Source organism: Protopterus annectens, chromosome 11.part0 (assembly GCF_019279795.1).
Source record: "Protopterus annectens isolate FY-2018-M chromosome 11.part0, PAN1.0, whole genome shotgun sequence".
Classification (NCBI taxonomy): Eukaryota; Metazoa; Chordata; order Ceratodontiformes; family Protopteridae; genus Protopterus; species Protopterus annectens.
Genome location: NC_056745.1, coordinates 204,934,529 through 204,948,375, shown reverse-complemented (window position 1 = coordinate 204,948,375; position 13,847 = coordinate 204,934,529). Strand labels below are relative to the sequence as shown.

The following is a 13,847-nucleotide window of genomic DNA, read 5'->3' as shown; positions in this document are numbered from 1 at the left end:
AATCTAAACCAACTGTATTAGAAGTAATGAATATAGTAACAGAGGTAAAACAACTGGAATTGAATTCTTTAGAAATGGTAGGAGCTAAGCTACAAAGAAAAAATGGGAATTGTGGGAACAATACATACAGGGAAGGAATGAGGTTTAAAAGAAGGCAAGACTTAAATGAGCAATATAATGCTTGACTGAAAATGATTAAGTAGATTATAAGCGATGTATATAATGTTTGCAACTGGGAGTGTGTCAGTATGATTTGTGATGTAAAATTCTTGCAACTAGGATTGTTTTGGTGTGGTTTGTTTTCATTTATATAAATGTATGATTGCTTATGCCGTAAGTGACAGTTTACTAAAGATGTTTCTTGTTTAAAAAAAAGGGGGGGCAGGATTTGAATAATTTATGTAATGTTGCTTAGGTTATGTGATGTATAGCAATATATGTGAAGTATGTTGTTATTAGTCTTTCGGCTTTTCCCGGATAGGGGTCGCCACAGCGGAACTCCAGATCGCTAATGATTGGCAGCTGGTTTTTATGGTGTCAACTTGCCAGCCCAACGCCCATTCAACGCATGTCTTTCGAACGCCCATTCGACCGCGGGGAGGACATGCAGACTCCACACAGAAGGCACTCCCAACCCAAGCCGAGAATCGAACGGGAGAACCTCTTGCTGTGAGGTAACAACGCTACCGCTGCACCACCGCGGAAGTGCTAATATATGTGAAGTATAATGTTTATTAACATTAATTTGCTAATACAGTTTGATTACTTTTGTATAAATGTAAAATTGTCTATGTCACCAGTGATAATTCAATAAAGGTGTGTTTAAAAAAAAAAGAATGAGAGAACTAGCACAATTACAGAGGTTTGGAAAAACAAGCAGCTATGATATCCACACTTCACACCTTCTGTACTTATTAATAGTAAGTAAATGGCAAAAAGAAAATCTCAACAAATTATCTGCATGAGTGCTGTCAGATAAGTGTGGATGTAGAAGGGGAAATGAACATGTTAGTAAACGATGAAAGTTTTCACAACTTAGTACTCCAGAGCTGTGACACACCTCACACTGCTGTCATTAATGCAGGGGACTCCCTCATTACCATGCATGACTAGAAGTAGCACCTGTGTGGTACACCAGCTTGCTGAACACATGCTGCCAACAGTGCAGTACATTAAACAGGAAAAAGAGTAATGTGTGAGTATGTGTGCACGTGTGTGTGGCTTTTGGAGGTGAGGGCAGCATTGTGCAGTCAAAGGAGCTACAGGGGGGAACCAGTTCCAGGAGTAGTCTACTTCACAGGGCTTACATGCTTGCCCATTTCTTACCATTCAACTGTAACTGCTGGGGAAGCGATGGAGCTAAAAGGGCTTCCAGGGCTAGAACAAATGGGCCTTGGGCATCTTGCCACACCCAGATTTCACCATGGAATGAATAGGCTGATAAAGTACAGATAATGAAGTCATCAGACAGGTTCCCACTGGATGTGGGAATGGAGGGGGGGGGGGTTAAAAAAACGAGTATGTGCCATTATGTACTTCTGTTTGTAACCTGCAGACAGGCATTGCAGATATAAAGAGCTCATTACAAAATGTGGAAAAAAATATATTTTGAATTAAAAAAGTAAGTCTCCAGTGTGGAAGACTGTCATAACAGAATGCTTTCTAAGCTTAGCCGCTAAGAAAAATGTTCATCTTCCCTAAAAAAAGCAAGAGTTTCCTTACAGCTACGATCCAGAAAAGAAATGTTATCTGGGAGTTGGAGAAGATTATCCAAATGATCAACTGAATGTGGGGTATATAATAAATGTTTCAACTTGTTATTGGTATTTCAATGGCTCTTTCTTCTTACTTTGTGGGTACTGCATGTAGAGCTCGCTACTATTCCCATCCGCACGTAGTGTCATCCTTCAAGGTTGCAGCCAAAGCCTTTAATGGCAGCAAAGGACCACAAATATTTTCCTGAATATGTCTGTATTCTAAAACTTTTGGCAGATTTGTAAGGGGGAGGTCAGTGTTAAAATAGCAAATATGATGCCAATGTTTCAGATAATGATGCAGAGCATGGTACTGGATTCAAAAGTAGCATACACATCTCATAGACTTCTGCATAGAAAGAGGCAAATTAGTAAGCTGATAAAACCTCTCAAATTTGTAAATACATAGTTTCATCAGCAGTAGGTCATGTATGTTTTAATGTTTTTCTTTGTCTAAGGAAGATTCACTTAACTGAATAGAAATGAATGATGTTCTGTAGTCCTATCTCGCCGTCATTCTTACTCATGGGTTCGGAGCCGATCCTCTGCTCCAACTTGGCCTATTTACAAGCTTGAAGTCTTCTAGTTGGATCATAGCTAGATAGGTATCCCATGCTGCACCAGTACAATCCCCAGATCTCATTTGCCGCGTCAGCGGGTTTGAATGTGCTTCTTCTTGGCCTTGGGTAAGTCTAACACATTTTGTTCTAATTTTTGGATATTTCTGCTATTTTCATATTTTGATAGCCTTATATAGCTATAGTTCATGTCGTGTTTGTAGTTAGATAGCGTTTACTAGAGTGCTTCTTGTGTGCAGTTTCTCTGAGAACAGTTTGCCGTTGGCCTTAGCGTTCTCTATGGTATCCTGTGGGCCAGTTGTTTCTTCACTGGATTGTTTTGTATATTTATATATATATATATATATATTCATTCCTAGTCCTCATACTGTTGATATTAGTAGTTGTAGACACCTTTTGCACTTAGTTTAGACTTTTCATATATATTGTAATGAATAGCTTTACTTGTGGAGCTTTCTGCTTGTTGATACTTGCAGTTATTGGTGTTTGCATACAGAACGGGGTTCTCTTTGACCTTTGCTCTCATTATTTCAATAATTAGACTTTGTATTCCTTCTCTAGTGTGTGTGCGAGACTCTTGACTTGTCTTCTATACCTCCCTCTAGGTCCATTTTAGTTAGAGGACCTAGTTTTCCTCCTTTCTTCTCTACCAGGGTGGCTAGGCCCATTTAAGTTAGAGGACCTAGTCCTTGTGGTATGTCTGTGTTGGTACTTTTAGGGCTAGGCCCGTTTAAGATAGTGGACCTAGTCCTTGTGGTATGTCTGTGTTGGTACTTTTAGGGCTATACCCGTTTAAGTTAGAGGACCTAGTCCTTGTGGTATGTCTGTGTTGGTACTTTTAGGGCTAGGCCCGTTTAAGCTAGAGGACCTAGTCCTCCCACTTTCCCTTTTTCTCTGTGTGTCTGATTGCAGTCTTCTGGGGGATGTCTAAGGAGGTTAAGGATCATAAGCCGTCTGGCTTTAAAAAGTGTGTGAAATGCTCACAGAAGATGTCTATACCGGATGGCCACAGTAACTGCGTATACTGTCTTGGGGCCATCCACTTACAGGAAACATGTTTATTTTGTCACTCTTTTAGTGCCAGGGTGTTGCAAGAGAGGAAAAATAAGCTCATATTAAAAGAACTCCTAAAGCCTTCTTTTGAGGAAGATCTGGCTATCTCTTCCTCCTCTGCTAGATTTCAGGGATCTAAAAAGGAGAAACCCAAATCCTCTAAGAGGCCCTCCCTGGTGCCGACTGGTGCTTCGGAGCCGCCTCTTAAAATTGCCAAATCTGACAAAACTACTGCCTCCTCGGCTCCACTGAGTTCGGAGCCGATCGATGGTTCTACTACTGTGGCTACAGGGTCGGCACCAAGTAGTTCAGAGCTGACCACTGAGAGTATTCATTGGAGCCGGTCTACGGATCCTTTACCGGTCTCCCCTACATTAAGGTCACCCATATTGCAGAGATCCCGTTCTCCCACACTGTCTTCCAGTAGTTTATCGGAAGAAGATGTGGAGAGAGTAGTGCTGAGACTTCTGAAGTCATCTGCCTTACCTAAATTGTTGTTGGCTCTGACCCAGTCGGTCCCGGGGCCACTTGAGTCCATTACGCCTTTGGTGATTCCTCCTCCAAGCCGTGCTGGTCTTGCGGAGCCAGAGTATTTGGTACCGTTGGTGGAACCCTCGGTTCCAGCTCCCCCCGAGGTTGTTTCAGAGCCAAGTTCTGGTCCGACACTCTGTGCCTTCCATTTTCAGGCTTCACGACTTGTCACCCTCCATGACTCGTATCCTAATGTCATCTCATAAACCCTCCACTAAGAAATTATATTCCAGTAAATGGAGGAGATTCTCTATCTGAGCTGAGAAAAATAATGTTAACCCTTATAACACTTCCATTCCAGTGGTTTTGGAATTCCTGTCTGAACTTTTCCACCAGGGATCTGCGGCTGCCACAGTCAGGGTTCAATTGGCAGCGATTTCTAATTTTCATCTAGGCATACAAGATTCTAATCTGATGTCACATAGGCTGTGCAAAACCTTCCTCAAAGGTGCCACTTTGTTAAGACCCCCACTTCAGGAACCGGTTGCTTCATGGGACTTGAATTTTGTGCTGTCCAAATTAACGTCTCTGCCCTTTGAGCCTTCTCATTCATCATCTTTGAAATTTCTGTCTTGGAAAACCTTGTCTCTGGTGGCAATCGCATCTGCTAGATGGTGTCAGAGTTGCAAGCATGGTCTGTAAACCCCCCTTATCTGATATTTCACAACAACAGAGTATCTCTTCTTACTAATCCATCTTTTGTCCCCAAGGTCTGTTCCCATAGCACTTTGAACCAATCCATAGTTCCAATTTTCTTTCCAAATCATTCCAACACAGCAGAATACAGGTTTCATCAGTTGGATATTCATAGACAATTACGTTTTTATTTGCACCGGACTAAGGAATTCAGGAAGTCAGATAAATTATTTCCTTCTCCGAATCCAGATCAGGTCTACCAGTTTCCAAAGTGACCCTCTCAAATTGAATCTCTCTAGCTGTATAGCTGACATTTATGCTTCTGATTGTAAGCCTTTACCTTTCAAAATTAAGGCTCATTCTATGAGATCTCAGTCTACGTCTGCAGCCTTTCAAGCCAGGGTCCCCCTTGATAATATCTGTGCAGCAGCAACTTGGGCTACCCCTCACACATTTATTACTCATTACAAATTGGATTTAACCTCCAGGGGTAGAGCATCTTTTGGTTCCACGGGGAAATGCATAGATGTAAAGACATCCTTACCCCTATTTATTCCACATTGTTCAGACCTATTATTGAAAGCAGTGTCTCTCTTGAAATGCATCTTACTAGGCATATCAAGCAACTGGAAAGACCCTAGAGGTTTCTAACTGAAAAGATCATATATATATATATATATTTATATATATATATATATATATATATATATATATATATATATATATATGGGAACCTATCAGTTCCACGAAAGAACACTTACCTGAAGAAGACCTGATCACTGAGACCACATCGCTGACAGCAGATATCCAACAATGGAACAGGATGTATTCTCGTTTCCGCAATGTGGTGCGATCTCAGAGTTGGTATATTTAAGTAGGGGAGTGTGGGGGGCGAAGGGGGGCTTGCCCCCCTGCTGTATACATGTTTCTTTTTTTTTATTATTTTATTGCGGAAACTGGAATAAATTCCGTTCCGCAGTAGTTATACTTACCTTTGTCAGTGATATTTTGTCGGCAATGTGGTCTCGTTAATTTGGTTGTTGGGTAAGTGTTCTGTCGTGGATCTGATATGGATCCATATAAATATATATATATATAGTATACTATCACATTGTCGATCGCACTATGTGCGATCAACCAGTGTGCAAAACTCAGGTAGCAGAACCGGAATTGCGATTACTGCATTGTCGAACCTTACAATAGCGAACATTCGCTATAGCAAGGTTCGACAGTGTAGTGCAGATCCCACTATAGTGGGGATCGGGAAATGTACCCTTTCCTCAGTGTAGTGCGATCTTGGATTTTGTATATATAAGTAGGGGGGTGTGGGGGGTGCAGGGGGGCTTGCCCCCCTGCAAAAACTGTTGCAGAATGTTGAGCAGATTTGAAGACATACTAACCAGTCTTTCCTGTTTTGACTATGGCTGTTTGAAAATGTCGATTCGATCTCCACAAAAAACACCATTTGAGAATTTTATTGTTCGGTCATCTGTGTTCCGTACACACGCGTCGGCCATATCATCTTCCGACTAATTTACACTCGGGCATGTGATAGTAAACCTATATGTGTGTATGTGTGTGTATATATATATATATATATATATATATATATATATATATATATCCACTAATCAAACAGACCCATTAACACTAGAACCAGGGGTTTAAACTTGCTTCAGCAAATAAGCCATAACATGGTGCAGAGATCTGTCAGACGTGTACCTCTTCTCTGAAACAAACTTCCACTTCAAATTGAGCACTGCAACACAATTTCTTCCTTCAAAAAAGACTTAGACAACTGGATGGGTATCCACAAATACTACACCCCTGTTATGGCTGGCCTGTTGCTCCATGAAAAAGGAGATAAACTATAAAGATGGGTACTGATAAGTTATACATGGCCCTCATCATGTCTTATCCCTCTTTTCCATATAAACAAGCAAGAAGGGAAGATGCTGACAGCTGTTGAGTAAAGTTCTCTACTCTTCTCTAAGAATATTTTCAGTTAACCCAAAGGAATGCATTGGAATTATTGTTTAAGAAGAGTGAACAACTCTCCTTGCAGCTGCATTCTAACATAAACCAACATTTTTCCAGAGGTTTCCGTAACAAACAGTAAGCTAGAGGCAGAGGAGATCTTAAAATTCAAGGATTCTGCAGTCCTCTTTAAGGGGGGAACCAAGGAATCCATGAGTGTTTGCCAGGAGACATTCAGGGGGTTGAATCTTCCTGCACCTTCCCCCATGGCAAGCCATCACTTAAGACAAGTAAATTGGGGAGATAGTATACAGAGACTTCAACATTCCCTTCATAACCCGTTCAGTGCCAGCATCCTTATTTTCAGATATTCCACCCCCATCAAAGTAAAACAGCCAGTACAGAGGTAGCAAACTTCTTTTGAAAAAATGACTTCAGAGAGGACCTACCAGATACTGAAGATCTGTATTCATGATTCTTTTTGTTTCTGAAGCCAGTTCTTTGGTGTAGAAGTATAAAGCCTTGACTATGCCACAGATGTCCAAAGTTCATATAACAGAACTGGCACCTGTAGGAGTGGGCCAAGGAGAATGGGATTAAAGCAGCTGTTGCCATCTTGTGTATCTAGGGGAAGGGAGGAGGCTGTGTCTCACTTCAAGTGGGAACATTACGTGTTACCTGGTGGAGTTTGAACCTGATCTCTCACTGTTCATCTTGAACTGACAGCCAGGGGAATCCTATAAGGTGGAGGCATGCTTCTCCTCAGAAGATAGCAGAAGCAGACCTCAGAGGAGCTGCCTAGGGTGTAGGGGTGCTTCCAGGGAGAGAGGGTAGACCCATCCCCAGTACCAGCAAGCTGGACTTCTCCCTACCATCCATCTTTGGCCAAGAGAGCTAATGAGGGTTCCTGAGTGAAAATGAATGGGATCTAGGGCTCTTTCGTAGTCCTGAAATGCCTAGCTTTGGTACCTATGGACTAATGGGCCTGTTGTTTGACAGAAGTGGAACCACTGAGCAGAGCCTTGTAGGACCAAAAAATTAATTTTGTTTCCCTCAAGACAATGAAGGACATGTAGCCATATTATATTGTATTTATATATATATTATATGAAGAAAGCAAAATGCTGAATAATCATAGTGTTGTTGTCTCAAGTGCTTGCAGGAGGGAGGCAGGATGTGCTCTGTAGATTTCCAGGATGTCTTTTAGCACATCAGGATAGTCAGGGAGTCCAGAAGATTTCTGCACATCATTGTCAGGTCCAGTTATCATTCAGAACCCTCAGATGTGGTCACACTGTAGCCTGTGGTGTATTAACCCAATGCAGGCTGCCATACCAGCTTTCCCTTTTGGCAAAAAACAAAGTACCCACAAATTATCACATAGACAGCAACCCACTGAGTACGGAAAAAGTAATCAGAGACCTAGGGACCCAAGTAGACAGCGACCTCTCATTTGACACCCACGTTGCCAAAGTGGTTAGAAAAACATTCTACCTTGCACACCTCATCATGAAGGGTTTCACATCCAGATCCAAGGATGTCATTGTACCCCTATATTCCTCCCTCATCAGACCCATGATCGAGTACAATGCCCCATTTGGTATGTACCTCACCCGGCACTTGCAACAGTTGGAGAGACCACAAAAGTACCTCACCAAAAGGATCAAGGGTCTCCAACATATGTCTTATTCTGCCAGACTAAAGAAACTTCAGCTCTATTTAGTAGCATACCGCCTGCTCAGAGGTGATCTCTGCCTGACGTATAAGGCCATATCCAGTCAGGATCTGATGGACATGCTCCACCTCAAAAAATCCAAATCCATCAGGACCACGAGAGCTAAAGACTTAAACCTCGGCACAAGTATGAATAGGACATGCTGTAGGGATAGATTCATAACCCAGAGGCTTCCCATGCTTTGGAACAGGATCCCAGTTCGTATTAGGCAGAGCCCCTCACAGACTCTCTTCAAAAGAAATCTTGATGAGTGGATGGGAGATCGTAGGTTTACCCCAGGGGTCACATCTGTGTCACTGCTAGACAGGGGCACAGTAAACTATAATTCTATTATATAAGGGGACCTTCACTGTGTCACTACTAGACAGAGGCACAGTATTCTAGATTTATTCTGTACATTTTTGTACCATTTCATGGGGTGGCAAAAGCCACATCACTATGGCTAGGCTTACAATATGCCCCAGGGCAGATAGCCTAGTACTATACTATGAAACTATAAGAGCCTTCAAATAATTTTCCCTTTCCTGGTTTACTGACCCATGGCAGCTTCGAAAATGTAGTCACTGATGAGAATTAAGGACAGTTTAGTGCAGCTGTTCAAGTCCTTGGAGATTTTAGTGAAATAGTTGCCTCACAAGTGGTCTCTCAACATGAAGCTGGCAGAGAAAATATTCTTTTAATGGGGTCAGTCATGCCACCTTTTCGCATCCCCCCTCAGCAACAGGTTCAGCAGGTTTTTTGCCCTCATCCTCCAACTGGGGGTAGCCACCGAGAGATGCTGTACTTCATGAGTGGGCTATTGGTCTCCTTTATGCCTACCCTCCCATTACCCCTAATCCCCAAATTTCTTCAGAAAACATCTCGATTGAGGAGCAGAGTAATTCTCCTTGCTCCCTATCGGCCTTGACAAATTTGGTTTCCCTTCCTTTGGCCTCATCTAACTTGTCCTCCATGGTCTCTGCATCCATATCCAGAGACTTGATTCACCTAGACATTCCAGGCCTAAAGTTGACGACATGGTTTCTCCAGTTTTGTTGATTTGTAGACAGCCCAGGCTCTCCTCCCCTGTCCATCACATTCTTTTATCATCCCACAAAGCTTCCACTAAGAAACTGTACAAGAGCAAATGGAAAAGATTTATAATCTGGGCTCAACAAAAACAATTAGATCCCTTTTCTGCTCCTATATCTAAAGTTCTAGGATGTTTAGCCTCAGTTTTCAATGAAGAAGCTAGCTCTTCTACTGTTAGCGTACAATTAGCTGCTATCTCCAGCTTTCATATAGGAATAGATAATTCATCTGTAGCATCCTCCAAACTGTGCAGAGCTTTTATAAGATGAACCTTTCCCCTTAGCTCTCCAGTTAAAGGTCCTACTCCCCCTTGGGATTTAAATGTAGTCTTGCAAGCTCCAACCCAGTCTCTGTTTGAACCTTCAGCTAAAACGGAACTAAGATTTCTAACCTGGAAACTGCCTTTTTAGTAGCTGTTACCATTGTCTTCCTTCACCCCCTTATGTGATTTTTTTATAAAGGCATATCCTTGAGAACTCATCCTTCCTTTCTTCCTAAGGCAGAGTCAAAATTTTATATCAAACTCAGTCTTTGGATGTTCACAGACAATTACATTTTTTACATACGTAGAACAAAAACTTTTAGAAAACTGGATCAACTGTTTGTATCCTTTTCAGATTCAAAATTGGACAACCCAGTCTCTAAAGTAACTTTTACTAAATGGTTGACTAATTGTATTATCTTTTTTATAATAAACTGGGCATGTCCTTACCCAAACCACCAAGAGCACATTCCACAAGATTCATGGCTACTACTTCAGCTTTTTTGTCTAGAGCTTCTCTAGATGATATCTGTGCAACTGCAACTTGGGACAGTCCTCATGCATTTATTGCTCATTACAAATTGGATCTGGTCTCTAGGGGCAGAACAGCATTTTGCTCAGTCGTACTCAGGAATATCCTTCCTTAGAGTCCTCCTGGTATTTCGATAGCTGGGGACTCTGTCCCAAGAGTTGAGGAATGAATGAAAATTGGCATCATCAGATAAAGAAGTTGTGTACTCACCATAACATTCCATCGGTGTTGTCCATTTTCATTCTTTCTCAACTACCCTCCCACCACTCACCCCCTTGTTGTCTTTTGCAAGAATCGAAGATACCAAAGGTGCCCTGTTGCTTTATTTCATTTGCAGATTTTGCTAGTTAAGTTATTTTATTCCTTTTTCAATGCTCTACAGATGTAATGGGCAGCAAACAAGATCTGAAGTATATTAGGGACTAAGGCATTATGGGAAAGGGAGGAGCTCGAGAGATTTCAGTGAGTCACAAGCTAGCAGAAGAGGCCAAGGATCCCAGGATCCCATTCAAACCCAAGAATTGAGGAAGAATGAAAATGGACATCACAACTGGAATGTTGGTGAGTTCATAACTTCTTTTTTCTTCAAATTCCTTTCTGCTCTGCTTGTCGAATGTACTTCATTTGGTCAAACACAGCTTTCCCATCAGACATAGTAGATAAAAATTCAGCCAGGTGCTCATGAAGGAAAATGTAAGACTGATTTGCTTTATTTTATGGTGTTTCACCCCCCCCCCCCCCAACACACCCACCCTGAGAGGGAGTGTAAGTCTTATATTACTGACACTTATTTTCATAGTGACTCATTTCTTTTGACTGAATGTTCAGATTTGAGATACTTTTCCTGTTTGTTGTTGCCAAGTGTCTGTGACTTGGAAGCAAAAAGGCCTTTCTGCAAATTCCTGGAGTAGTTATGCGAGTAAGAGCAAAAGACAGCTGGCTTGACAGAATGTTTCTGTGCTGTCATATTCTGCATTTGTGCTTAATTTTGTCTTGTTCTAATACTGTTTCCCAAAGTAGTGTATATAGTGTTTGAATTACCCTGAGAAACTTAGATTTGAAAGGGGGTACACATTCAAAGCTCTCATGCAGGGGGAGGGGGCTTCACCACTGCTTTCATAACCACCTTACCTAAACATAATCACTTCCAGTCTCTGGTGTCCCACCAACAGTGGGGAAGTGTTATACAGCTCTATCCAAAAAAAATGTGACTTTTTTTTTTGTTAAAGTAACTGTCTGTGTGTATATATATATATATATATATATATATATATATGTGTGTGTGTGTGTATATATCATTATGTAAAAATATCTGTGCCATTTATTTCTGTCCACTCCTTGGCATATTTCAGGTTCATGTAGTCTGATAACATATTCCCGTCTCTTACTGAGACGCTTGTATTTATGATTAGTGTTCCATATATTTGCTGTTGCATTGTTTGGAGCTCTCTTCCTTTTTATTGTGTGTTTGTTCTTCATGTCCTGAGAGAGAGCTTTTTCTCTCATGAGTTGGGAGGGTGGCCTAATGGTTAAGGTGTTTGCCTTACAAGCACAAGGTGCAGGGTTTGAGTCTCACAAGGGATAACTGGCTAGGCTTAAAATGGCTCGCAAGGGCAGTTAGCTTAGTACTAACCTATGAACCTATGATCCCCTCAGAAAATAGCCACTGATACTGGTACAGATTGTAAATTGTTTTTTTTTTCTTTATAGCTTTGTAGACTAACAGGTGAAATGTTTGCATTATACTGCAACTTATTTAACAACAGAACGTTACTGATATTTATCTTACTTTTTCTAGGACATGGGAAGAACCGAAGACAAAGCATGCTGTTTTAATTCAGTCTAGTATCAGGCCCTGTTCAGACGTGGTTCTCTATAAAATAACCTATGGAGTGAACTAAAAGGCAGCTGTATTTTTTTATCTTAGGAGGACTGGAATTCAGTTGCTTTCCATATGGTCCGCTTTCCAATGAAGTCATTTTATTGCAGACATGTCAATGATGTTTTATATTTAACTGTCACAATGTGACAATATTTTGTACAGATGGTTATAAGGTTCTCTTTTGCTGTTAGAGCCAAGTCAGTCACAGCTGCTGACATAGCTGCATTTTTATTTGCAGAATGAACTAACACAGTGCATTATTTATTGAGGAATCACTGCTGCTAAATGACTACTGTCGATATGTAACACAACAGTGAAGTGACTGAAGAGAGAGTGGCTTTGTAATATGTGAATTCATCTGTTTCTCCTTGTACAGTAACTGTTATAATGCTGTATTTTGTATGGTTATTTTGTACTCTGCTGGCGATGTTTTGGGAATGTAAGTTCAGCCTTGCTGAATTTAAACAGCTGGACCATTTTAACACACTGAATTTAAAATGCATAACAGCTTTGGTGTTTGAAAATGGTTACACTTATATATATATATATAGTGAGAAAAAGTAAATTATTTTGAAAAACTCATCTTTTAATGTTTAATTTAAACTAAAACATAAATATTACTTTTTTCCAAGGAAGTGGTGTAGATGTCACATTTTTGATCAACCATTATGTTTTGTAGAGCTGAATATCAGAACATTTATCAGGTTGAATTTACCTGTGGGTTGTAGAACAACATTTGGCAGAATCATAGATGACTTACACTAACTGGTATAAAATGCATGTGATTGAAAGCTCATAGCTGAATCGTAGTTATTGGAAAACGTGCAGTTGAAGTTTAAATTACCTTACAGTCTTTTTGTAGCTGGTCACTGCCCTTGCATTCCTCTCCTTTACTTAAATATGTGTACTTCATGGTCACACAGCCATGGAGACAAGAGACAGAACTATACACAATCAGTTCTAATGCAGAAATGGAAGCCATATCAGCAATGACCATCTTTAGATAATGCCAGTCACTATGTTCAAATCACCCAAGTGTTGTTTTCTGTTACTACTCATTTTTACCTGTTACAGAACACTGTGTAACTGTACCAACATTTGCTAATTGTGTTTCAGCCAAATGTGACTTCTGCCAGTAATTCTGCCATTTGTTTTTTCCACCAGTAGTTGGGAACCCATCAGGTCATATTCTTAATGAATTTACATGTTGGTATATCCTGAAATACCAGTGACTTGGCCTGATTGTTATGTGTGGACATGGCAATTAAACACAATTTATCCTTGAAAACTAAATTTATGAAAAGCATGTTGAAATGATTGATGTTAAGTTGTCTATCTCGCCTTCATTCTTGCTGGATGGGTTCGGAGCCGACCTCGGCTCCGACTCGGCCACTCTAAAGCTCGAGAGTTGGTTCCACCGGCTCGAGGCTCCCCTTATATCCCACAATGCTAGGCGAGAGTTACCTCAGATCTCGTTTGCCGCTACAGCTTCGAGGTTGGTTATTCTACCGGTTCCTGGTAAGTTTTAGCTTTTTCTATAAAAAGTTACTCTTTTTACCCCTTTTTTAGTTTATTATTCTTAAATTAGTGTAGTTCTTTGAACTTTATCCCCGAACCTAATTTTTTCCCGTTTCTTGTTAAAAGAACTTTTAGTTCTTCCCTTGGGCCTTAGGCCTTCCCTTCCCTAGGGAGTGTTTGTGTAGTGTACTACTGTTTATTGTACTTTATTTTTTAGTATTTTTTTACTAAAGTTTGTTATTCTGACAGGGTATAACTGGTGTGTTTGAGTGTGTGTTTGTGTTCACCAGTTAGGCTATGTCTAAAGAAGCAAAGGTC

The 13,847-nt window shown here is 40.8% G+C and overlaps 1 protein-coding gene across 1 annotated transcript in view; it reads left to right on the top strand.

Annotated features, from left to right (window-relative positions):
• Positions 1–13,317, top strand: part of CDK17 (cyclin dependent kinase 17) — a 1,919,677-nt gene extending 1,906,360 nt beyond the window's left edge. The window contains exon 18 of the mRNA XM_044087623.1: positions 11,928–13,317. Within this exon, the coding sequence (XP_043943558.1) occupies positions 11,928–11,965 (38 nt within the window). The 3' untranslated portion in view covers positions 11,966–13,317. The remainder of the gene's footprint in view (positions 1–11,927) is intronic.
• Positions 13,318–13,847: the final 530 nt, after the last annotated feature.